The 24,623-nt window shown below is 69.7% G+C and overlaps 2 protein-coding genes across 3 annotated transcripts; one reads left to right on the top strand and one right to left on the bottom strand.

Annotated features, from left to right (window-relative positions):
* Nucleotides 1–1,613: 1,613 nt before the first annotated feature.
* RARA (retinoic acid receptor alpha) lies at nucleotides 1,614–22,793 on the top strand. 2 transcript variants are annotated; one of them, XM_032711506.1, is made up of 9 exons: nucleotides 1,614–1,711; nucleotides 8,302–8,590; nucleotides 19,031–19,179; nucleotides 19,292–19,433; nucleotides 20,365–20,525; nucleotides 20,613–20,789; nucleotides 20,873–21,077; nucleotides 21,283–21,441; nucleotides 21,911–22,793. In XM_032711506.1, the coding sequence occupies exons 2-9, from the start codon at nucleotides 8,413–8,415 to the stop codon at nucleotides 22,120–22,122; spliced, it is 1,383 nt and encodes a 460-aa protein (XP_032567397.1). In that variant the 5' UTR covers nucleotides 1,614–1,711; nucleotides 8,302–8,412; the 3' UTR covers nucleotides 22,123–22,793. The 2 variants fall into 2 exon arrangements, with proteins under 2 accessions (XP_032567397.1, XP_032567398.1); XM_032711507.1 differs by lacking the exons at nucleotides 1,614–1,711; nucleotides 8,302–8,590 and adding an exon at nucleotides 14,191–14,314.
* Nucleotides 22,794–23,416: 623 nt separating this feature from the next.
* On the bottom strand, nucleotides 23,417–24,136 carry GJD3 (gap junction protein delta 3). The gene has a single exon (XM_032711421.1). It carries the CDS (start codon nucleotides 24,134–24,136, stop codon nucleotides 23,417–23,419), a length of 720 nt encoding a protein of 239 aa, XP_032567312.1.
* Between the last annotated feature and the right edge of the window lie 487 nt (nucleotides 24,137–24,623).

Here is a 24,623-nt window from a genome sequence, read left to right as displayed (position 1 = left end):
CGGCCGCCTCCCGCCGCGCCGTCACCGCCGGCACCCAGATTCCATCTGACAGCCCCTTTCCGCTCGGCTGCTCCCGCCTGGCACCGGGGCCGGGGGTGCGGGGCAGGACCCCACACGACCCCGCCGCGCCACCACCGGGCCTGCACCGGGCAAGGGCCGTGGGACCTCGGCGGGACCGGGGACGCAGCCACCCTGTCCTTGTGCCACCTCTGGCCGCGCCCTGGCACTCGCCGCCCTCCTGCCCATCCTGGGGCACGGCTGGGCCTCGGCACCACGACGCCGCGGCACGGGCTTGGCCTGGGCCCCGTGGCAGGGTGGGACCTGACTGGTGATGGGCTCAGCCCCCCGTGGGGCGCTCAGGGGTACCCAGTGGGGGCGTGGGGGGGGTCGGAGCGGCCGCCGAGCACATCTGGGAGTGATTTGGCACATTCCTCTGGGCTGAGCACACGCCGGCGCCGCGGCCTCAGCGTGTGGGGATGGGGCCGTGCTGCGTTGGGGGTGCCCCGACCTGGCTGATCCCGATTCAGGGGGTCCCACCTGGCCCTGCTGAGCACACGGGGGAAACTGAGGCACAGGATGGTGTTCAGTGTCCCAGTGGGCACCACCCTCCTGCATGGGGGCTGCAGGGCCTGACAGGCACTCAGGGGTCCTGGGCAGTGTGGGGGTAGCGGGACCCCACCCCCCAGGTTGTGTGCTAAGGCTGCCCACACTCTTCACAGGTGTCTCCCCAGGGGAGCTCCTGCCCCTTTGTCCCCTCGTGTCACAGGGTCCCGGTTGTGCCAGTGGGTGCAGGTCTCTCGGTGTCCCTTCTGGCCTCCCAGAAGGGTGGCTGGGTAGCCTGTGTCTGTGTCCGTGTCCATCTCTCTTGGGGACAGACAGACCACCAGGGACTCCTTCTCTGGATACAGACCCTCTACACACCCACAGGTGCTCTCCAACCCTTCCCCTCTGAGCCTGAGGAGGGGCCAGCTGAGGGACTCTCCATCCCTACTCCCCCCATCCCTCTCACCCCTCTTCCTCACACCCCAGGGAGCACCCATCCTCCCGTGTATTCCCTCATGTTGGTGCTGCAATCCTTCACCCTGAGGGGTGACCACGATGTCCAGAGGCAGGGGAGGGGTCAGTGGGATGGGGGGCGGGGTGGTGTTGTCAGACCACTTCCTCCTGTATTTGTGGGGGGAAGAGGGGCACCCAGCTTGGGGTGCGCGGCCCCTTTAAGAGCCCCCCCCTCCCGCGCGGCGCGCGCACCCACTTTCTCCCCTTCCGCTTTCTGGAGACTTCAAAGAGTTACAAAGCGGCGCCAGGCCCCGCCCACGCCCCGCCCAACACGGCGTCCCATTGGCTGGTGGGGCGGGCCGGGGGCGGGCCCGGCGGGGAAGGGGCGTGTCCCCCCGCCGCTCCCCCCCCCTCCCTCCACCGCCGCCGCCGCCGCCGCCGCTGCCGCCGCCGCCGCCCCGCCCGGCCCAGCCCCGGGTAAAGTTTCCCCGCGAGCACATGACTCGCAATGGCCGCGGCCGCCGCTCGGTGAACCCCCCCGGGAGCCCCCACCCCACCCCTCCCTCACCCCTCTAAGCCGGAGCGAACCCCCCCCTCCAGCCATCCCCCCCCCCCGCCCCGCCGCTTCCCGGTGCCGTCGCCGCCGCCGCCATGCAGCCACCGCCGGGAGCTCGCCGGGTTTAAGGATTTCGGTGTTGGACCCTCCCGTGAGCAGGTAATGAGGGGCCCCGGAGCCACCCGTGGGGCGGTGGGGAGGGAGGGTCTTGGTGCGACTCCGGTACCGCCTCTGGGGATCCCCCTCCGGTAACGGGGGATCCGGGGGATCCCGGGGTTCCCGCGGGGGGGGGGCAGGGACCCCGCTGGGCTGGGGCTGCCGGGAGCACCGGAGCCGCAGCCGGTTCTGGATTGTGGCTTTGCCCCTCCGCTCCTACCCCGGGCTCGGGGGCGCCGGAGTCCCCCCTCCCTGTACCGACCGCCGGGGCGCTCCCGAGCGGCCTCGCTGCGCCCCCACCCCGGCGAGGGCTCCGGTGCCCCGCACCGCACCGGGGACCGGGGGGGCGGCCGCGGAGCGCGGTGCCGGGGGTGCTCCCCTGGGATTACCGGGCCCCCCCGGGGCGCGCGGCCACATTCCCCCCCCACCTTCCCCCGGCGAGGGGGGCCGGGGCCGCTTCCCCTTTTCGGGGTGCGGCGGGGCCGGGGCCCGGCGGGGGAGCGGGGCCGGGGGTGCGGGGGGCGGCGGGGGCCGGGGGGGCGGGAGCGGCGTCTGCGCCGTTTCCTGGCCGGCGGGCGGAGGAAGCCATCGCTCTGCGCGGCTGACAGGGCGGCGGCGGGCGGGGGGGTCGGGGGGGCCCAGGGGAGCCGGGCGGGGGGCGACGGGGCCCGGGGGGGGGACCGCCCGCCGCCGCCTCTCCCGCCGCGGCAGCTGCCCCGGGGCCGCCCCGGGGGCGGCGGAGCCCCCGCGGGGTGTGGGAGGGTGGGGGGTGCTGCCCTCGGGGAGCTCAGCGGGGGGGACCCCCGTGGGCACGGGCAGCAGCGCCCCGGGCCGCGGGGGGGCCGGGGCAGAGCCAAATCTATGCGCCTGCCCCCCAAATCTGTGCCTCTGACCTTTGACCCCGTTGGTGGCGGGGCCACCCCGCAGCGCGGCGGGTGCTGAGGCGATACAGGGGTTCCTCACGCCCGTGCCCCTCACCCTGGGGTGCTGGGCAGGCACCGGCTGGAGGCTCCGGGTGCGGAACCCGCCGCCGGCCCCGCGCCGGGATTAGCGGGTGACGGCTCGGTGGCTTAGCGGCCTCGCGGCCACCGCTCCCGGGCCATATGTCACCCGTGGGCCCCCACCCTGCCCTTGGGGGTGACCTTGCTGCGGCGCGGGATGTGCCTGCTCCCGTGGGTGCCCGCTCCGGGGATGCCCGCGGGTGCCCCGGTGGGTGTCCGACCCCTTCACCCACCGCTCGCAGCCCCCCCAGGTGACGCGGTGACACGGCCACCGCCGGCGGGGTGGCAGGAGCAGGGCAGTGCCCTGTGCTCCATCCAGCAGTGCCCGGTGCCTGTGGCTGCCCCATCCCACAGGGATGCCCAGCTGTCCTCACACACCTGCTGTGTCCCTGCGCTCTGTCCCCGTGGCCACAGAGCCTGGGGACGGCCCGTGCCACCGCCACTGCCTGCCCTGCGGCGCTGGGATTCACCATCCTGCCGCTCTGCATCTATTTATATCCAGGAGGTTCTGGCGTGACAACGTGCCACACTCAGCTGCGCCGGCCATGCGTGCCCTGAGCCACCGTGCCCTGAGCCACCGTCCTGGCGATACCCAGTGCCGATGCCAGCACTGCTGCCGAGGGGATGGCTGTGCTCTGGGGTCCCCCAACCCTCTTTGGGGTGCTGCTGCAACGCGTCAGGGCTGTCAGGGCTGTGTGTCCTCTGTGGTGCGTGCCTGGAGAGCTGAGGTGCCCCATGCCATGGGGCACCCTGTGCCACAGGGCCCCCTGGTAGTGCCAGCCCCAGGGGGGGCTGCGGCGGGCGCGGGGGGTGCGATCATATCTGCGGTGACACATGTGCTGATTACGGAAAATGGGTTAATCTCCCTGCGGCTGGAGGCGGCTTAGCGGGGGGTGGCTCGTGGCAGGGCCCGGCGAGGGGCCGCGTGCGCCCGCCGTGGCCTCCGCTGTCCCCACTGAGCCCCGACTGCCAGGCTGTGACAGGGGACATGGCGAGGGGACGTGGCGGTGGCACACGACCGCGCTCCTGCCCACAGCCGGCCCGGGCGCGACGCGGTGGGTTGTGGTGGCTGCGGCACAGGGCGGTTTGGCCCCCCCAGGTACTCCAGGTCCCGGCTCCCGGGATCCTGCCCAGGCCGGGGGCACAGTGCCACCAAATCCCGGTGTCCGGGGGTGTCGCGCGGCCGCCTGCCTGCCGGGTCCCCCGCGCTGTGTCCCGAGCGGCCCCGTGCCAGCTGCACTTGTCTGCCGGCTGTCGCCGAGCCAGCGAGGGCTGTCTGGGGCCGCGCTGTTCCCGGCACGCCATTCCCAGGGCGCCGGCTGCCGCCGCAGCCTCGGCTAAAAACAACCGGGGCTGCCGCGGGCGGCTGCCAGGACACCATCCCCCTACTTCCCGAGAGCCCGCAGGGAACCGGGATGGGACATCCCAGGACCCCCTGGGATAGGGCACCCTGGGACCCCTGGGCCTGCAGATCCCTGCGCTCCTCCTGAGGGTTTGGATGCAGGGTGGGGATTGGGCTGGGCCTGGGGGTGTCCCCTCACGGGCAGGCTGTGGTGGGTGTGAGTGAGGGTCCCCAGGGTACTGCAGGGCCACCCAATGGTGTGAGGGGCTGGTGGGTGGCACCGGCCCGGATGCCACTGGACCTTTGGGACTGACCTGCACCTCCTGCAGCACCCATGGCACAACCAGGCCCGAGCTGTGCCAGTGGTGGCCTGGCACAGCCATGGCCATCCCGGGGGCCGTGGCGGGGGCTGGGGCACCTGTTCCCACAGAAGAATGGCGCGTCTGGCGGTGGGTGCGGGAGGTGTAACCGGAGCGGCGCGTTCCTGGCGTAACCGGAGTCGGCCCGACCGCGACAGGTGGAATTTCAGCGTGTGGCTCCCGGCAGCAGCGGGATGTGGGGTGCCGGGGCGAGGACCCATGGCATGGGGCCTGCAGCCACACCTTGGGGTGCCTATGTGCCCCCATGGGGTGGGAGGCCAGCATGGACACTGTCCCTGTGGGCCAGCGTGGGGTCCCTGGTCCTGTGTCCATGCTCGGGGAGTGGCAGTGGCCCATCGTGGGTGGTGACTGGCCTGCAGGGTGTCACCGGTGCTACCCAGGGCCCTGTGGTGGGGCTGAGTGAGCCCCTGGATGTGCCACTGCCCCTGGGGAGCAGTGGGATGCAGGTCCTGGGGTCTGCACTGGCCCCAGCACTCCCAGGTTCCCGGTCCCAGCAGCCCTGACTCCGGCACACGCTGCCTGGCCGAGTGTGTGCCGCTGGCTCTGGCCGTGCCGCAGGCTGGGCATGATTCACGCCTGCCCGGGGACGTGAGAAACGTGACGGTGACTCACGGTTGAGAGCTTTGGGGATACGGGGAGGGGGTCTCACTCAGCGGCCCTGCCAGGGGGGCACCTCACCCCACGTGCACAGTGCTGGCTGGCCCGGGGGGGCCGGTGGTGGCTGGGGGGGCAGCAGGTCCAGCCAGGCCCTTGGCCTCGCGTGCGAGGCCACCCCGGGCTGGCTCTGCCGGCAGCGAGGAAACCGCAGGCTGCGACCGCAGCGGCTCCCTGGGCTCTTCCTGCCCTGCCCCAGGGCTGCCACCCCGTGCCCCCCCAGCCCAGCACGGCACTCTTGCCTCTGCCCACACGCCCTGGGGGCAGCCGGCACTGGGAGGTCCCTGTCGCCTGTCCCGGTGAGGACGGGCGACATGGGCAGCAGCCCCTGCCAGATTTGGGGAGTGCAGGATGCTGGGGTGGTGGACACTGTGGTGGCACCAGGGGCAAGGGACTGGGGAATGAAGTGGCAGGTCAACGGGGTGACAGGCTCTGGGGTGACAGGGGAGCAGAGTGACAGGCTCTGGGGTGACAGGGGGTTGTAGCAACTGGGCCAGGGCTGAACTGAAACCTGTCTGCCTGGGAATCGAGAGTGGCAAGGGGAAGCTGCGGTTGGGAGCGCGGTGCCCGCCGGCGTGACAGGAAGGGCTGGGTTGCTGCCCACTGCCCTGCCAAGCACCCCCGAGCACCCCCCAGCCCCACTTGCCCCCCTCTGCCGGGGGGGCCAGGGCGGTACCCCCGTTCACCGGTGTGTCACATCCGCTGCCATCGCCGTGTGCCCCGGCAGGAAGCCTGGCTGGGTTTGCGGGTGTGACGTGGGCACCAGGGCTGGGGGTGCTGCCTGCACCGGGGGCTGGGGGAACCCCTGGGTGGGACAGGGTGCAGCTGGCTGGGGTGGTCATGAGGAGGGGGTGTCGTGGTGCCATCCCTGTCCCTCTGTGGTTGGCATTGGCTGTGCCAGAGGGGGGGGAGCACAGTGGGGCTGTGGGCACTGAACCCAGTCTGGCGGGTCCCCGGAGGTCACTGTGAGGGGCTGCCTTTTTGGAAGGGGTCACTTTAGGGGCTGTGCCAGGGCTTCATGGCCTGTCTGGGTGTGCACAGTGGGCTTCGTGCCCTCTTTGGGGTCACGGGGGGATGGTGGCTCCTCCAACCATGTCCCCTGGCCATGTCCTCCCCAGGCTGTGCCCCCCCTGGCTGCGTTGCTACCAGCCCTGGGAATGGCTCCGGTCTGCGTGTCCATCCGTCCGTCCGTCCGCTCCCGGGAGCCACCCCCGGCCTGGGCGGGAGGTTCCTCGTGGCTGGATTTGGCCCGGGCCCCGTGGCAGCGTTTTCCACGGGGCTGGAACGAGACTCTGGATTCCAGGAAGCTCCGGGCACCGTCCAGCTCCTGCAGGGACTGGAGGAAAAGGCGTCGGGGCGGGTGAGCGTGGGCCCCACCGAGGGGCTGTGCAGCCCCTGCTCCCCGGCTCTGGGGGGCTCTGGGAGCACAGCTTGGCCAGGACACCCAGGACCTGCGTTTGGAGCACCCAGGACCAGCATTTGTGACGCCTGGGACACCCCAGTTGGGGAGCAACCGTGTGCCGGGGGCAGTGCCGGCACATGGTCCCGTGGGAGCTCCCATGGGTGACAGCTCCTCCTGCCCACCAGGACCCACGGGAGCAGGACCAGCCCGGATCCCTGGACTCTCCTGGCCACTGCTGGTCCTGTGGAGCATTGGGAAGGGGCGGGGGGGCCTCTGGCTGGTTGGGGTGCACAGTGGCCAGCCTGGTGGCATTGGCCTCGCTTGGTCCCAGGCCGGCAGCGTGCGGGGGGGCCGGAGTGGGTTGAGTAATTGGGCCCCGGCACGGCTGGCGCAGTGCCCGGCGAGCACTTGGCACCGGCAAACATAAACAGTTCTTCCCGCGCCTCCCTCCCTGGGCTCCCCTCGGCCAGCATGACTTGGGGGCCATGGCCTGGCTGGGGGGGCCGGGGGCAGCCCCCCACACCGCAGGCCAGGATCCCTGCACTGCCCTGGGGGGACCCCACGTGAGGGCTGTCCCTGGGCAGATGCTGACCCGGCATCCGGCACCGTGCCTGGTGATGCCCATGGGAATCCCGCGTGCACTGGGACAACCTGGGCTGGGGAGAATGTGACCCCCACCCAGCCACTGCTGGATGCCCTCCCCGGGGATGGCTGGACCGTGGGTTTCCTCGTGGGTGCTCCCCATGGGTGGAGGGCAGCACTAGGACAGTGGGTGCTGGTGTGAGCTGGGAGAATGGGGGTCCTGCCTCCAGTGGGTGCACCCAGCTGGGTGCTGGGGGGGCGGGCAGGGCCATGCCCATCCCGGCCCCTCCCCAGCGCCTCGCCGGGCGGCCCAGCCTTGTTCCTCTGGATCCTTTTCCGCCTCCGCGGGGCCGGGAGCCAGCGCTCTCGGCAAATAAACAGCCCCCGCCGGGCCCCGCGCCAGCGCTTAAATAAACAACCAGCCCGGGATTGTGAAAGCCCCGCGCCCCCCTCCTCACCACCCCCCGACCGGCCTGGGCCGAGGGGTCCGTGCCCACGGGCCTGGCGTGGGAGCTGCCGGCACACGGCACAGCCTGGCACATGGCACGGGGCGGGGGCTGCTCCGCGACGGGCAGAACCCAACCCTGCGAGGGGTGGCCGGGCTGAGCCCCCCGGTGCTGTCCTGGGGGGCTGAACCCCCTCCTGCCCGAGGCCGGGTGGCTGAGCCCCCTCATGCTCGGTGCAGGCGTGGGGGGAGCGGAGCCCGGGCGGGTGTGTGGCCGTGACGGCAGAGCCAGGCTGGAGCAGAGCCGCTGTCCTCAGGGGACCCCGCTGTGCCCGTGTCCCCCCCCTGCCCCCAGCTGCCTCGCAGCCCCCCAGGCTGGGGCAGGGGGTGCTGCCACCTGGGACCCCCTCTGTGCCCCGGCTCCTATACCAGCCCCGGGGGAGCAGGTTTGGGACCGCGGTGTGGTCGCTGGCCAGAGGGGGTGCCCTGTGGGGCCACAGTGTCCCCAGGCCGTCCCCACACCGTCCCCTCGTCCCCCCCTCGCCGCTAAGCCGGGATTAGCGAGCTGCGCCTGCCGGTGCCGCCGTCCCGGTGTCGTTAATCGGAGGGATCGGCGTTAATCCCGCGGGGAGCCCTGGCCCCGGCCGGCTGCGCCCTCCTGGGGCCGGGAGGGGATGTGGACCCGGGGGGGCCGGAGGAACTGAGGCACGGATGGTGGGTGTCCCCGCGGGGTGGGGCTCGGGGGTCCCAGCCCCTCTGCTAACCCCCCTCTCTGCTCCCCCCGCAGCGCCGCAGGACCAGCGTCACCAGCGAGGCCAGCCCGGCAGCGGGGCACCCGCGGGCCCCATGCTCTGCTCGCCCCCCGCCTGAGAGCCCCCCCGCGCTGGAGACCCCTGCCATGGCCAGCAACAGCAGCTCCTGCCCCACGCCGGGCGGGGGGCACCTCAATGGCTACCCTGTGCCCCCCTACGCCTTCTTCTTCCCGCACATGCTGGGGGGGCTCTCGCCCCCCAGCACCTTGGCCGGCATCCAGCACCAGCTCCCTGTCAGTGGATACAGCACCCCCTCACCTGCCAGTGAGTATTGCGGCCCGGGGGAAGTTGGTGGAGCCCCCAGGGCTGGGAGGGCGTGTGGGGACCCCTCTGTGCCAGGGTCTGTCCCCAGCGTGGGCTGTGGGTACCTATCCCAGGCTGCTGCTCCAGCACTGGTCCGTGACCTGTCCTGGGGCAGTGGCACTGATGAGGGGGGGGTCTCCCAGCCACACCCCTGGGGATCTGTGTTTGGGGTGCACCAGCTCTGTGACACAAACTCTGGGTGCTTCTCCCCGTGTGTTCCCGTCAGTGCTGCTGGGGAAGCCGAGGCGGGGAACGGGCAGTGGCCCCGCCGGGGTGTGTGTCATTAATTGTGGTGGCACGGCCACCTTCGTTAGTGGCTGTGTTACACCCCAGTTATTAACGGCCCCGCAGGCCCTGGTCAGGGTGTCCCCGGCCCCACCGAGGCCATGCTGGGTGCCGGGGGGCTCAGTGGGTGCTGTGTCCCCGCGGTGGCTCTTTGTTCGCCGGGGGCCGCCATGGGGGAGGCGATGAAGGTGATGAAGGCAATCATCATCGCGGCTGCTCCCGATTCCATTTCCCCGTGACAGGGTCGTCCATCACGGCCCTGGTAATCACCACCCGCTGTGCCGGCAGCTGGGAGCCGCTGGAGGTGGGCTCCCACCCGGGGTCCCCCTGAACCAGCACCCCTCAGAGTGCCTCAGTTTCCTCGGACACTCCCTTGGGTGCCGTGGGGTGGCTGCTGGACCCTTCCCACCGCAGCCCCACAGTGAGTGGGTGCCCGTGCCTGTTCCCAAGCCATGTGGCATTGAGTGCCCCGCGGCACCCGCTGTCGGGGAGAACCCTGTGGGTCGGGGTGTGGCGGGGCCCCCCCCCGGCCCGTCCTTGGCCCCAGGGGCCGGTGCAGGTCCGGGCAGGGCCAGCCCTGGGTGCTGTCCCCCGCCGGAGCCGCCCCGGCGGCGGTGGGACCCAGTGGGACCAGTTCAGCGACTGGGTGTCGACGGGTGGGGCCACTCCCCCGCGCTGGCTCTGGGGCCATTCCCAGCGTGTGGGAACAGGCTGGGGGGGCCTCCTGTGTCCCCCCCTTCCCTGACACTGGGGACAGGGCTGCGGGCAGGGCTGGAGGGTGCCCTGGGGCTGATGGGCGAACCATGCCTCAGTTTCCCTTTGTCCTCCACTGGGTGCCTGGTGTCCTGAGGGGGTGTAGAGGGTGGGGGCACTGTGTCTGCCCCCCCTGTAGCACCCACACAGCCTGGCCAATGACATGTTTGTGTAGGTCCTGCAGTATTGGGGGTGTCCCGCAGTGCCGCTACTCTCGCTCCTGGTGCTGCAGCTGGCAGGGAAGTGCTGGTGTCTGTGTCCCGCCTGGGAGGGCTGCGGGGGGGCCCGGTGCCTCCACCCCCTCCTCACACATGTCCAGCCCCACCACCGGCCCACCCTCGCCAGATGTGCTGCAGCTGCACGGCCCCGGGGCCCATCTGACTGGGCCGTGCTGGAAGCGCAGATCCCCCCCGAGGTTCGACTGGGCACCTCAGAGTGTACCCAGAGACAGGGATCTGGTGGGCTGGGAGCTGCACGTGGGCACATGTGTGCTCACCTGACGGGTGTGCATGCGTGTGCCCGTGTGTGCCCGCTGTGGGGTGGGTGTGTGTGCGTGGAGCTGTGTGTCTGTGGCACCGTGTGCTGCCGGCAGTGCTGGTGTGCGTGTGTGCACAGCTGGAGCTGTGTGGGGTGTGCACGCCTGTGTCACGTGTGTGTGTGAGTGCCTGCTGTGCCTGTGTGTGCACAGCTGGGGCTGTGTGGGGTGTGCACGCCTGTGTCACGTGTGTGTGTGTCAGTGCCCGCTGTGCCCGTGTGTTAATGCCACACACAGCGTAGCGTCACTCAGGTTCCCATGCCAGGTGTGTACATGCGTGTCAGTGCATGTGGCAGTGGCAGGGCTGTGCCTGTGCCCTCATCCCTGTCCCTGGGGGCTCAGTGTCACCTGGCTGTCCCTGGGAGTCCCCTCCCCTTGTCCAGTGCTGGCCCGTGGGGGATCTTGGGGGGCCATGAGGGGCTCCCTATGCAGCCACCCCCTCGGACCCTCCCTTGCCCTGGTTCCCAGGCTGTGGGAAGTAGGACCCAAGCCCAGCCCCCGCTGCAGCCGGGCCCCCCCCAGCCCCACTCCGGGCTGCCGGGACGGGGGGCCCCACGCCTGGGCTGGCCTGTCACCCTACCCGCTGGCTCCGGTTTCCTCTGCGCCGCAGCCGCTCCCCCGCAGCGCCCCGTAATTAATTAATTTTTAAAAATTAATGAGCAAAACGTGTTCCCTGAAGGCCGGGGGCCGCGGGTGGCGGGGGCCGTGGGGCTGCTGGGCCCCACTTGGGGCAGGGGCCGGGGAGCCCTGTGGGGTGCGGTGCTGGGGACCCCCGGCCCCCCCATCCCTGCCCCCGGAAGATTGATGAGGCACTGGGCCCCCGGCCTGGGAAAGCCCATTAGGCGGAGGTTCTCTATCACTGTCAGGGGCCGGGGGGAGCCGCCTGCTCCAGCCGGGAATTCGCCGGGCTCAAAAGCGGCTGAAGGGGATAAATGGGGTCTTTTGAAGTGGGCGAGTGAGAGGGGGGCTGCGGGGGGCTGGGGGGGCTGCGGGGCCCCGAGGTGCCGGCATGGCGATGGGGGAAGGGGCCGTGGCCAACACCCCATACCCCAGGACTGGGCTGGGGGGGGTTGTGTGGGGGTCCCGGGCATCCCTGTCTGTGGGGGTGTGACCCTGCCCTCCCAAAGCCACCCTCTCCAGGCACAGCGGGGTCCCTGTGGGGTCCCCATGGGCTGTAGGCGTGTTTCCATCATGCTTTTGGGGGCATCTTGTGTCCCCTCGGAGCATCGTCCTGGGAGCGGGACTAGGAGGATGTGGGGCTGGGGGTGCTGCTGGTGGGGGCCCGTTTTGGTGTCCAGGCCGCTGGTGGGATGCAGCTCGGGGCGGGGTGTCCCCGTTCCCCTCACACCGCGGGGCTGCGTGCGGGGTGTCCCCTCGCCCAGTTCCTCTTGGCTCTGGAATTAAGGTTTGGGTTTTTTTTTTTTTTTAATCTCTGTTTCTTCCTGTTGCCGCCGACGCGGGACTGGAGGGGATGCGGGACGGGATGTGGGAAGCGGTGCAGGAAGCGATGCGGGTCGGGAAGCGCTGCCCGTCGGGGCGGCCGCCGGTGTGCGGGCACGGCCCGGGCGCGGTGCCACCGCCCGCGTCCCCTCCGCCGTCCCCTCCGTCCCCTCTGCCGTCCCCTCCGTCGCAGCCACATTCTTTCCAGCGCTGGTAAATGAGTCAGAGCAGACATTTGTCATGTTCGCTGCAGGAAGTTGGAGCAGCGCTGGGCTTTTGTTCGAAACCTGCTGGCTAAGCAAAGCCCGACTTGCCATTATTATTTAAACAGGCGCTGCCGCGCTGCGCGGCCCCGCACGCACACACACGGGCAGACAGACACGGACACACACACGGACACATGGACATACAGACACGGACACACACACGGACACATGGACGTACAGACACGGGGACACACACCGACACACAGAGACACATGCACACAGGGACATACAGACACGGACACACGGACATACAGACACAGACACACAGAGACACACACGCACACATGGCCATACAGACACGGACACACACATAGACACACACACATGGACATACAGAGACACACACATGGACACATGGGCACACACATGCACACACGGACATACAGACACGGACACACGGACACACGCACACACAGACGTACAGGCACGGACACAAGGACATACAGACACGGACACACACGGACACATGGACACACACACGGGCACACGGACATGTGTGCGCAGCCACACACACATGGACACAACCATACACACATGGACACATGGACACACACACACACATGCATGCACAGCTATGCACACATGGACACACGTGCATGTACAGCCACACATGTGCACAGCCACACACACGCACACATGCAGCCTCACACGGCATCAGGAACGTGTGTGCACTGTCATGGGTGAGTGTTTGTGCATACAATGCCACGTGTGTGCTCACTGGTGTGCCCACGCACACACACACATCCATGCACACTCCCAGCCTGCCACATGTCCCCCTGCAGGGCCGGTGTGTGTGGCAGCGCCCACATCCTCCCACCCGTGTCCATCCGTGCACATGCGTGTGCTCCTCCTGCCCATGGCCTGTGGAGGTTCAGAGGGGCTCCTTTCCCTCCGAGGGCACCCCTGGGCTGGACAGTGTGGGATCTGTGGCGTGGCAGAGGCCGTGTGCCCGCCATGGAGCGGGGGGGGGTCACCACTGCCACCGCTGCGGCGGGAAGTGGCACCCCCGGGGCCTGTCCTTGGCGCGTGACTGTCCCTGCTCTGTGCGGGCAGCACTGCCACCACTTGGGGGTCCCTGGGTTCGGGGTGTCACCTCCAGCAGGGCCCTGTGTGCAGGGCCAGCGTGGTGGGCAGTGGTGGCACGTGGTGCTCTGTCCTGCGTGGGTCATGCAACACATGCAGAGACAGCGGGATGTGCACACACACACACGTGTGTGTGTGTGTGTTCACAGGCTCAGCTGCTCCTGTGCTCGGTGGGACAAGGTGTCACACACACGTACATGTATGTGCAGGAGGTTGGCACACATGTGTGTGCACAGGCTGTGCGTGCACACGCACCTCCCCGTGCACCCGTGTAGCGGGAGCACACGTGGCCCCACTGCAGTGGCGATGCAAACACGCGTCACGCAGCGAGAACATGCATGAACACACATGCACACGCATGTACACAGACACACACCACCCCTCGGGGGGGGCCGGGGGTCAGGCCGAGGTGAGCCCTTCCCACGGGTTCACCCGCAGTTCACCCGCATCCCATTAGGCAAATGAGCCGCGGCTGCCGGGCAGCCCCCGGGACCCCCCCGGGACCCCCATCCCCCGCCCTGCTCCATCGGGCAGCCCCCGACCCCCCTCCAGCCCCACCGTGAGCCCCTCCCCGTCCCCCTCCCCCGTGGCGCTGACCCCTCGTGTCCGTGTCCCCCTGCGCGTCCCTTTCCTCCTGCGTGTCCGTGCCCCCTCCGTGTGTCCACTTCTCCCCTGCGTGTCCGTGTCTCCCTGTGTGTCCCTTTCACCCCGCGTGTCCGTGTCCGTGTCCCCTCCCCGCGTCCCCACGCGTGTCCGTCACCCCCGTGCGTCCGGGCCCCCACCGCATGTCCGGGCCCCTCTGCACGTCCGTGTTCCCGCCCCTGCGCCCCCCCCGCGTGTCCGTGTCCCATGTCCGTGTCCCCTCCCGTGCGGGTGCCGGGGCGGCCCCTCGGCGCGGAGCGGGTTAAGCGCGGGGAGGCGGCGGGTGCCGGGAGGGACCGGGGCTGGCGGAGCCGCAGAGCCGGCGGGGCTGCGCCTTCCTCCCCTCCCCCCGCCTCCTCCTCCTCGTCCTCCTCCTCCCTCTCCTCCTCCTCCTCCTCCCTCTCCTCCTCCTCCCGCCGCCCGGGCGCGGAGCGAGCGGCGGGGCCGCTCCGCGGGGCGATGGACGCGCGGCGCGGGGCGCCCCGGGGGCGCGGGGGGGGGCACTGACCGCCCGGGGCCGCCCCGGCCGGGGGAGCCGCCCCCGCCGCCCCGGGGCCATGTACGAGGGCGCGGCGGTGGCGGGGCTGCCCCCCGGCCCCTTCCTCCGCATGGATTTCTACGGGCCGGGCCCCCGGGGCTGCCCCCCCCGCCGCCCCCCGCCCTGGAGCAGCTCCGGCCGCTGTAGGTACCTGCGCGCCGGGGGCGGGCGGGCCCCTCACCGCCGCATCGGGCTGGGGGGAGCGGCCCCGAAACCCGGGGGGGGGGGGGACGGGACTGCGGGGCTGGGTGCGGGGTGCGGGGCTGGGTGCGGGGGGCTTGGCCGCCGGCGGGGGGCTGAGTTGGGTGCTGGTCTTAGGGGGGTGCGGGGTTCAGTCCCCCCTCGGCCCCCTCCCCACCCGCTCCTTGCGCAGATGCCGCCGGGCTCCGTAAACACCCTCGTTCTCATTTCGGGGGGAGTCGGGACACCCAGGCCGAGTCCGGTGAGGGGGGCCCGGGGGGTCGCCTCTCGCCCTCGCTTCCCACAGCGGGGTCCGGGCAGCGCCGTCTCCGCCGGGAATTTCGTTCCCTCCTGATAAAGGCTCCGGGAAAATCCAATTAACTACAGACGGAGCCGCCGCTGCTGCTCAGGCGAGGGGGAGCCCCAGCCTGGCCTCCCCACCCTGCCGGGGATCCGGGGGTCCCCCTGGGCCGGAGGGTTCTGGGTGTGGGGCCCGGCCAGTCTTGTTGCCGCTGAGGGGTCACGGCCGGGTGACCCCCGTTGGTCCCCCCTATCCCGTGCTCTGTGCAGAGGGGGGGCACGGGGAGCGTGGGGACACTGCTGGACCAGGGTGGGCAGCGGGGGGACACGGGCAGCGCACCCCAAGTGCCGACCAGCCTGGGGACTCCCCCCAAAAGGGGGTCTGTGGGGCCCTGCTGTGCTTTGTGCTCACGGTGCAGGGGGCGAGTGGGGTTTGGGGGGGGCTGGAGGGGTCCCGCGGCCCCGCAGTGGGCAGCCGCTGTGCTGGCACTCAGGGGCCACCACGATGGCCTGGGGAAAGAAAGTCCTGCTCCGTGGAACTTTCACCCCGACAAGGGCGGGGGGGTCCATCGTGGGAGGCCCATCGTGGGGTGCCCGTGGCTGGTGCTGCCCGGGGGGTGCGTGGCCGTGGCCCCCCCCCCTTCTCACTCCCCCCATTGTCTCGGGGCCGCTCGACCTTTGCGCTGGCACCGAGCGCGGCCGAAGGGCCTTTGTCTGCGCTGGGGACACGCGGGGGCTCCCGCTGCCTCTGTAAAGGCGGGGGCTGCCTCCGAGCCCCCGCGCAGGCAGGGCGGGCAGGGGGGTCCAGGGCTCCAGTGCCACCCCTTAGCTCCAGTGCACCCCTTGGCTCCGACTGTCCTGAGCAGGGTAGCTGGGGGCTGTTGTGCCCCCTTTGTGCCCCCCCCCTAGTCCGGACCCCCCCCGTGGGGCGCAGTACTGGGTGGACGTGGGTCCCCTGCCCAGGCCAGGGCACCTCGGGGCCCTGGTCACGGTGACCGTGACCCGGCGGGCGCGTGGGCGGCGGGCGCTGGCGGGACTCCCTGGCAGGGTGCCCCGTGCCCGACGTCACACGAGGTGCCGTGTCTCCCCAACCCCGGGGGTGCCAGCCAGCGGCGGGGCTCGCTGCTGTCGGGGCCGTGCCGTGCCTCAGTTTCCCCAGAGGCGGCTGTGGCTGTGCCCGCTGGCCCCGCGGCGCTGGCAGCTGGCCCGGCGCGGCCCTGCCCTGCCCTGCCCGGCGGGACATCGTCGTGCTGGCACAGGGGCCAGAGCTGCCCCGGAGGGCACGGGGAGCCCACCCACCCTCCCCAGCAGGGCAGGGGCCACACCACGACCAGGGAAATTGAGGCACGAGGCAACCCCCGAGGGCAGCGGAGGGGCTTGTGGGAGCCCACCGGAGCAGTGGGCACCCCCTGCCTGTGGGGGGCTGTGTGCTGCAGGGAGGATTTTGGGGTGCTGTGGGGGTTTTGAGAGGGTATGGGGGGTTGGGTTGTGCGTGGCACCACCCTGCTGGGCACGGGGTGGCCTCACATGGCCTCGCAGGAGCTGTGGGTCACAGATGGGTGTGTCTGGGGTTTGGGGAGGCCAGACCCTGGTGCTGGTGGGGGCCAGAGCCCGGGTTCTGGGCAGGATGGCCCCTGGGGACCAGGCAGTGACCGGTGGACATGGGCAGGACCAGACTCCCCCACACACTAGGGCACCCCATGGCTCGGGGCTCCCGGGACCCTCTTCCCTCCCCCTTCTCCTGCAGAGGCGCAGGAATCTGGGGCACGTGGGATCCTCATCCGCAGGGAAGCTCTGGGTGGGCGCCCACCCTCCTGTGGGGCCTGTGATCCCTGGCACGGCACTGCCGCCGCACCGGGCCCGTGGGGACCCCCGGTGACCCCCGCTGCGACCCCCGGGTGGGCTTTGCCCCCGTCCCCCCGCTCCGCCTGCCACGGTCTGTCCCGGAGCCATGGCCGGGTGCTGGCGGGGGTGGCGGCGGCCCGGGCCGGGTGTCCCCGCGGGCGCTGGCACGCGGGGTGTCCCCGCGGGCGCTTTCCCACGCCAGGGCGGGGGTGCGGGTGTCGGGGTGCCCCGGGGTCCCCCGGCGCGGGCAGGAAGCAGCCGGCGGGGCCGCGGGCGGGGGCGGCGCGTTCACCCGGGATCCGGTGGAGCCGCAGCATCTGGTCTGCAGCTGGAGCCGCGCTCCGCTGCCGCGGCCGGGGGGGATGCCGGGGTCCCCCCTGCTGCGGGGGGAGCGGGCTGGGGGAGGGGGCGAGCCTGGGCGTTGAGGTCCCCCGTGTCCCCAGCTGCACCCCCTCACCGAGCCCCGCGGGAGCGGGGGAGGTTTGCACCCATCCTGCCCGCTCAGCACCTTTGGGTGCTGCTCCGTGTCCTCCCCAGGGCGCGAAGGGCACCCAGGCCCGATGCCAGCATGAACGGCTCCCGAGGAGCTGGCCAGGCTGGCGGCTGCGCCTGTGTCCGTGTCCCCTCCGCGGTGGCACCGCAGTCCCTTTGCCGGTGCCGGGGGTGGCAGGGGATTCCCGGGGTGCTGGCGCAGCTCCGCCAGCGCAGGGACGCGGGGGGAGCCGGGTCCCCTCCCCCCTCTGCACCGAGCACATCAAAATCTTGTCAAATCCGCGTTTTGTGAGTGCAGCTCTCCACGAGGAAGTTCTTAAATTATATAAAGAGGCGATAAATTATAGACGACGTTCGCTCAGTCACTTTAATGGCTCCGCTCCCTCGAGTGGCAGCGGTGATTTATTCAGCGCCGCCCGGGAGCTCTGCCCGGCGCGCTCGCCCCCGCGCCCGTGTCCCACCCCGCACACCCCCTCCCGCCCTGCACACTCATATCCCACCCCACACACTCGAATCCCACCCCACACACTCGAATCCCACCCCACACACTCGTACCTCACCCCGCACACTCACGCTCCTCCGTGCCCACATATCCCATCCCTCACGGTCCCCTCGTGCCTTGCAAACTCCTGTCACACCCCACACGCTCGCCCATCCCTGCTGGAGCCTGGGGACAAGTGCCAGGGGTGGCTTTGTCCCGTTGTCTCCTCCCTGGCCCCATCGGCATCCCTGGCCTTTGGTGAGGGGCTGTTGGCACAGCCCCGCTGGGGACCCCCACCTCTCACCCATCACCCCCCCGGGTCCCCCACCCCGCTGGGACTCCTCCTCCGGGATGGGTGTCCCTGGCTGGGCCTCCTGGCAGCTCCCCGGCCCTGGGGGGACTCGGGCGGCCGTGGGGCCCTTTTTGGGGTGCAGGGGCCGGCAGAGCGGGGGGGGGGGCCGGGCTCCCCCGCCGGGCCCGGCCTTTAATATCCTGTTTGACTGGTTCGCTTGGCTCCGCTGCAGAAAAACATTCGCAAACATCCCGGAGCAGCCGGGGAGCTCTTTAACCCCTGCCTGGCTGTGCCTCGTACTGGGGGGGCACCCCGACTGTGCTGAGACCCCTCCAGTGTCAGGGGCTGCACCCCGACTGTGCTGAACCCCCCAAGTGCTGGGAGTGCACCCTGATGGTGCTGAGACCCCCCCAGTGCTGGGGGTGCACAGGGATGGGGAATGGGGCTTGGCCTGGGGGGTTCAGGCACCTCCCAGGGAATCCTGGAGGACAGGGGTGTTCCTGTGGGGGCAGGAGGGAGCTGGGTCATCCCACAAAGTTTTTGGGTGCAGGAAGGGAGTAGGAATGTCCCACGAGGTTTTGGGGTGCAGCAGGGGGAACAGGCACATCCTAACCAGGTTTTGGGGTGCAGGAGGGGGAACAAGTACAGCCCACAAGGTTTTGAGGTGCAGGAAGAGGGGACAGGAATGTCCCACGAGGTTTTGGGGTGCAGGGGGCACTGGCTGTGTCCCCCATGCTCACAGGGCCATTGCAACACATGGTGACCAGGGGCTGCCCTCAGGGATGTCCTCTGCCAGGGGACTGTGGGATGTCAGCTGGGTGCCACCATGCCCATCCCCTCCTGGGGGCCATGTTTTTGCTGTAGGGGGGGTCACACTGTACATGTGGCCACATGTGTGAGGGGGTGTGTGGCACTGATGCCCCCCCGTGCCAGCCCTGCACCCCTCTGTCCCCCCATCCACCGGCAGCGCCGCCCAGACAGGGGGCTCCTGGGATCCCAGTCCTTTTCTTTGCTTTTTTTTCCTTTTTTTTTTTTTTTGTCTGCCTGAATTCCACATCGTCTCCGTGACCTGGAAATGTCACGTTGCATCTTCCCAGCTCGCGTCCTCTCCCCGCTGGCCCCGCTCGACCTGGCGCCGGGGCCGGGGTGGGCAGCGCGGGGCCGGGGCTGCCGGGACCCCCAGAGCCTGGGGATAGCCCTGGGGTGCGGGGTGGGGGGTCCCTGCCTGGAGGGGGCTCCGTGCCCTGATTGCCACCCGTTTCCTCACAGCGGTGGAGACGCAGAGCACCAGCTCGGAGGAGATCGTGCCCAGCCCCCCCTCGCCCCCGCCCCTGCCCCGCATCTACAAGCCCTGCTTTGTGTGCCAGGACAAGTCCTCGGGGTACCACTACGGGGTGAGCGCCTGCGAGGGCTGCAAGGTGAGTGCTGCTGCTGTCCTCCCTGTCCCCACAGTCCCCACAGCTCCCCGGGCTCCCTGGGGTGCCCGGGGTCCCCATGCTGGGCGCTGACCGGGGCGTTTGGGGTCCCCAGGGCTTCTTCCGCCGCAGCATCCAGAAGAACATGGTGTACACGTGCCACCGGGACAAGAACTGCATCATCAACAAGGTGACGCGCAACCGGTGCCAGTACTGCCGGCTCCAGAAGTGCTTCGAAGTCGGAATGTCCAAGGAGTGTGAGTATGGATAGGGACGGGGACAGGGATGGAATCGGGGATGGGGATGGGGTCAGTGAGGGGGCGATGTTGGGGACACCCTGCCTGGTGCCCCAGTTGGGGGGCTCTGGGTGTGATGGGCCATCCCAGCAGCCCCCACCGTGTGCCCAGCGAGGCCCTGGGGGTGGATGGGGACCCCCTGGGATTGTGTCACAGCTCGGCAGTTGCCCGGGCAACGCGTGATTGATAGTGTCAGAGATAAATGATGCCGATGAGGCCTCCTGGCTCTGCTGGCAGTTGTCATGGTGCCCGGCTGTGCCCCCGTGGTGGGTGCCCGGGGGCCTGGGCTGCAGTGGCGCAGCTGCCTCCCCGAGTCCTGCCCCATCTGCTGGCCCCTGGGGGCCCGGGACCCCCGGGAGGGGCTGGCAGAGGCTGGGGGAGCTGGGCACTGCAGGGGGGGGGTCAGCATCCCAGGGGCTCCCCCTGCACCTACAGGGGGTCCTGGCCCCCCCAGCCCACAGAGGCTGAGCCCCTTGGGGCCAGGGCTGCTCCCAGCTGCTCCCCCCTCCCCAGCTGCCATCCCCGGGGTCCCCTCCATGGGCCCCTCACCCAGCGTGATGGCTCAGCTGTCATTTCTGTCCCTGAGGTCCTTCTCCGCTCTGTTGGCTTAACAGAGCAGAGCTGAGCACAGACCCCATGGTGAGGGGGGTGGGCACCCCCCAGGGGTACAGGGTCACCCCTAATTGCTCCTAATGACTTGGGGGTTGTTTTAAGGAATCTTTGGGTCTGGTGACTCCACTGGCCACTTGTCACCATGGCTGTGCCCATTGCTGGTGGCAGGTCCCCATCCTGCCTTGAGGGGACAGAGTGTGGTGGGGCTGAGCCCCCCCCATCCTGGGCAGGGGCTGGGTGGCTTTGGGGACAGGTGACCCTGACCCTGCTGTCCCCACAGCCGTCCGCAATGACCGGAATAAGAAGAAGAAGGACGTGCCCAAGCCGGAGTGCTCAGAGAGCTACATCATCACCCCTGAGGTGGAGGAGCTCATCGAGAAGGTGCGCAAAGCCCACCAGGAGACCTTCCCCGCGCTCTGCCAGCTCGGCAAATACACTACGGTGAGTGTCGGGGGGTCCCAGAGGGGCTGGGGGGGCTGGGGCGGGCGGCACCCCCTCCGTGCCCTCACCCCCCACCTCCCGCTGCAGAACAACAGCTCGGAGCAGCGGGTGTCCCTGGACATCGACCTGTGGGACAAGTTCAGCGAATTGTCCACCAAGTGCATCATCAAGACGGTGGAGTTCGCCAAGCAGCTCCCTGGCTTCACCACGCTCACCATCGCTGACCAGATCACCCTCCTCAAAGCCGCCTGCCTCGACATCCTGGTGAGCGCGGGGACAGGGACAGGGACAGGGAGGGGACGGGGAGGGGACACCAGGCTGAGCCCCCCCCGACCTCGCCCCCCCAGATCCTGCGGATCTGCACGCGCTACACGCCGGAGCAGGACACCATGACCTTCTCGGACGGGCTGACGCTGAACCGCACGCAGATGCACAACGCGGGGTTCGGGCCCCTCACCGACCTGGTCTTCGCCTTCGCCAACCAGCTGCTGCCGCTGGAGATGGACGATGCCGAGACGGGGCTGCTCAGTGCCATCTGCCTCATCTGCGGAGGTGGGTGCTGGGCTGGGGGTGCAGGGACGGGTCCCTGCCCGGCGCCCCCCGTGTCCCCTGGGCTGTCCTTCCCCAATGGCTGAGCGAGGAGACCCCATATGGAGCCCAAATGGTGACCCCACAGGAGCTGGGCTGAGTCGGGGGGCGAGGGGGGATGCCAGGATGTGCTGCCCTGCATTCTAACCCCTGTGTGCCCACTCCTCAGACCGCCAGGACCTGGAGCAGCCCGACAAGGTGGACAAGCTGCAGGAGCCACTGCTGGAGGCGCTGAAGATCTACGTGAGGAAGAGGAGGCCCAACAAGCCCCACATGTTCCCCAAGATGCTCATGAAGATCACGGACCTGCGCAGCATCAGCGCCAAGGGTGAGGCTGAGGAGGGGGTGGCCACTCCTGTGGCTCTGGATCCCAGGGAGCATCCCAGGGATGTTGGTGGGCTTGGGTCACTCAGCATCCTCTGGAGGGGACAAAGAATAAGGGGACACCCCCAACACTGCACCTTCCAGGGATGCTGGGGAGGGACCGTTGTCCCTGGCACTCAGGGACCAGTGCAGATGAGGGGTGCCAGTTTGAGGGTGTCGGTTTTGGGCGTCCCAGTTTTTTGGGTGCCAGTTTGGGTGTGACAGCTTTTGGGTGCCACTTCGGAAGTGGCGCCAATTTCAGGGTGGGGTTTTGGGGGTGCCATTTTTGGGGTGCCAGTTTCAAGGGCCCTGGTTTTTGGGGGTGCCAGTTTTTAGGGCGCCATTTTTGGGGTGCTGGTTTGGGAGCGCCAGTTTTTGGGGGTGCCACTTTGGGGGTGCCGGTGGCACCCTGCTGACCCCGAACCCTCCCGCAGGCGCCGAGCGGGTGATCACGCTGAAGATGGAGATCCCGGGCTCGATGCCGCCGCTCATCCAGGAGATGCTGGAGAACTCGGAGGGCATGGACACGCTGGGGGGACAGGCGGGCGGCCCCCGCGGGGGCAGCCTGGGGCCCCCCCCGGGCAGCTGCAGCCCCAGCCTCTCGCCCAGCTCCAACCGCAGCAGCCCGGCCACGCACTCGCCGTGACCCGCGCCCGGCGCGCACCAGGACAGAGCCCGGCACGGCCGGACACGGCGGGGAGGGCCCCGCGCTCCGGCCCGGCTGCAGCCCCCCCACGGGGCGGACTCCTCGGCAGCCCCCCCCCCGCCGGAGCGGCCCCCGCGGGGAGCGCCCCCAGCCCCGGGCCCAGCGCGTTGGTTGAGTCACATTTCAGGGGCGCGGGGACCTTCGGCCGCGGCCCCGGGGACGCCCCGGCCCCACCAGCACCAGCACCCACGGGATCGCGACCACCGAGCCACTTCTCCCCCCGCCCCCCGCCCCGCCCCGGCCGTCCGTGGGGGCGGGGGACACCCCGGCCAGCCCCGCACGCCGAGGAAGCAGAGTCATTTAAAAGAGAAAAGAAAGCAAAGTATATATATATAAATATCTATAAATATCTATAAATACGTTTTAAAACCTTTGTAAAAGTTTGGAGGGGTTTTTAGGCCTGTGCAGGTGGAGGGGGCACGGCGGGCGCTGCCGGGGGAGGGGCGGGGGGGGGCACACGGTTTATTATTATTAAATTTTTTTTTTTTGTTGTTGTTGAGATTTTAGTGGATTTAGAGTCGGGAGGCACCGGGCGGGCCCTGCCCCGGCCCCCCCAGGCGGGGAGGGGGCTGTGGGGGGGCACGTGGCGGTGCCAGCCCCGGCCTCGTGGGGAGGGGGGGCCCGGCCCTGCCGGCACGGGGAGGATGGGGGGGAGGGGGGATGGGGTGGGGGCTGGCTCCAGAATAAAGTTTATTTATTCTAGTGCCTGGCTCGTTCTTGTTGTGGGGTACTGGGGGAGGTTGGGCTGCAGGGGTGGGGAGATGGTCAGGCTGTGGCACTCCTGCTGGAGGGAGGGTTGTTTGCTGCAGGAGGGTACCCCAAGACCCCCCATCTGCCCTCCTGGCTCTGGCCATCCCCAGAGGCTGGGCTGGGGCAGAACCCTTTGGGATACCTCCAGCATCCCAATAGCTCTTCCATTCCCAGTCCTGATGCCACAGTTGTTTCTCCCAATGCCCAGGGCCAGCCCAAGAGCATTTGTGACACCCCCAGCATGGAGTGTGGGGACAGCCCTGGCAGGGTGGGAAGGGACATCCCTGCCACTGCACAGGGATGGGACCTGTTTGTCTTCCTTTTGTCCATATTTTTTTTCCAGCAGCTGCCGAGAGAGGCCCATCCACCGCCCATAACAGGAACCGGGGGGCACTGGGGGCACTGGGGCATGGCCCGGCACGGCCTGGCACGGCCAGGCTAAGAACAGCCACAGTTCGTGGCAGCAGTGGCAACCCAGGGCCGGTTACACGGTGAGGTCCCCCCGTGGGGGGGGACAGCACGGCTCCTCCGCAGCCCCCGCCGGCTGCCCGGGCGCCGGGCCCCGCTCCTGTGGCCGGGGGCAGCAGCCAGCCCACGCCGGGGGGCCCTTGCGCAGGAGGTGGGCGAGCTCGGCCAGGCTGAGCAGCGCCGAGACCAGCCCCACCACGAAGTAGAAGTGGATGAAGACGGTTTTCTCGGTGGGGCGGGACACGAAGCAGTCGACGCGGTGCGGGCAGGGCCGGCGGTGGCACACGAAGAGCGGCTGCACCCTGAAGCCGTAGAGCAGCGCCTGGCCCAGCAGGAAGCCCAGCTCGGCGGCGATCCGGGCCACCACGCTGCCCACGTAGAAGGGCTGCAGGCGGCGGGCGCGCTGGCCGGGGGCCCCCCCGCGCCCCGGCTTGGCCGCCTGGTGCACGGCGAAGATGACGAAGAGGGCGGCGGGCGCCGAGAGCACCACGACGTGGAAGACGAGGAAGCGATAGTGGGAGATGGGGAAGGCGGCGTCGTAGCACACGGGTTTGCAGCCCGGCTGCTGCGTGTTACACACGAACTCCTCCTGCTCGTCCTCGAAGACGTCGCTGCCCACCGTGGCCAGGACCAGGATGCGGAAGAGGAGCATCACCACCAGCCAGAAGCGGCCCACCATGGGCGAGTGCTCCTGCACGGCGTCCAGCAGCGAGCTCAGGAAGCCCCACTCGCCCATGGCCGCGCTGTGGGAGCGGGGTCAGCGCTGGGGGGACGCCGTGCCTGCAAGGTCAGGCCCCAGTGGCAACACGACCCCTCCAGCTCTCCATCCTCCTGCCATTCCTGAATGCACCATGATGTCCCCACTCAGGGGAGGGTGGCCGGGCGGTGCCAGCCCAGCTCAGCCCTGTCACAAGTGTCCCCAGGCATCCGCTGTGCCTAGAATTCCCTCCCCAGGGATGGGTCCAAGGACATCAACTAGAGCAAGACCAGCACGTTCCCCATCCCTTGTCCCCATAAATCCCCAGAGCCCCCCAGCGCCCCAGTACCTGCGGAGGCTGCGGTCCACGGTGTGCCAGTGGGGCTGGCGCCGGTTGTCCAGGGCTGTCCAGGACTGTCCGGTCCCTTGTCCGGCTGGGCTGGGATAACGGTCCCACAGCCACGCCTGGAGTCCTTTTAAAGGGACAGAGCAGCCACAGGGGCACACGGAGGGGAGGGAAGGGCTT

This window comes from Chiroxiphia lanceolata, chromosome 26 (genome assembly GCF_009829145.1).
Source record: "Chiroxiphia lanceolata isolate bChiLan1 chromosome 26, bChiLan1.pri, whole genome shotgun sequence".
NCBI lineage: Eukaryota > Metazoa > Chordata > Aves > Passeriformes > Pipridae > Chiroxiphia > Chiroxiphia lanceolata.
This window is presented reverse-complemented; position numbering and strand designations above follow the sequence as displayed.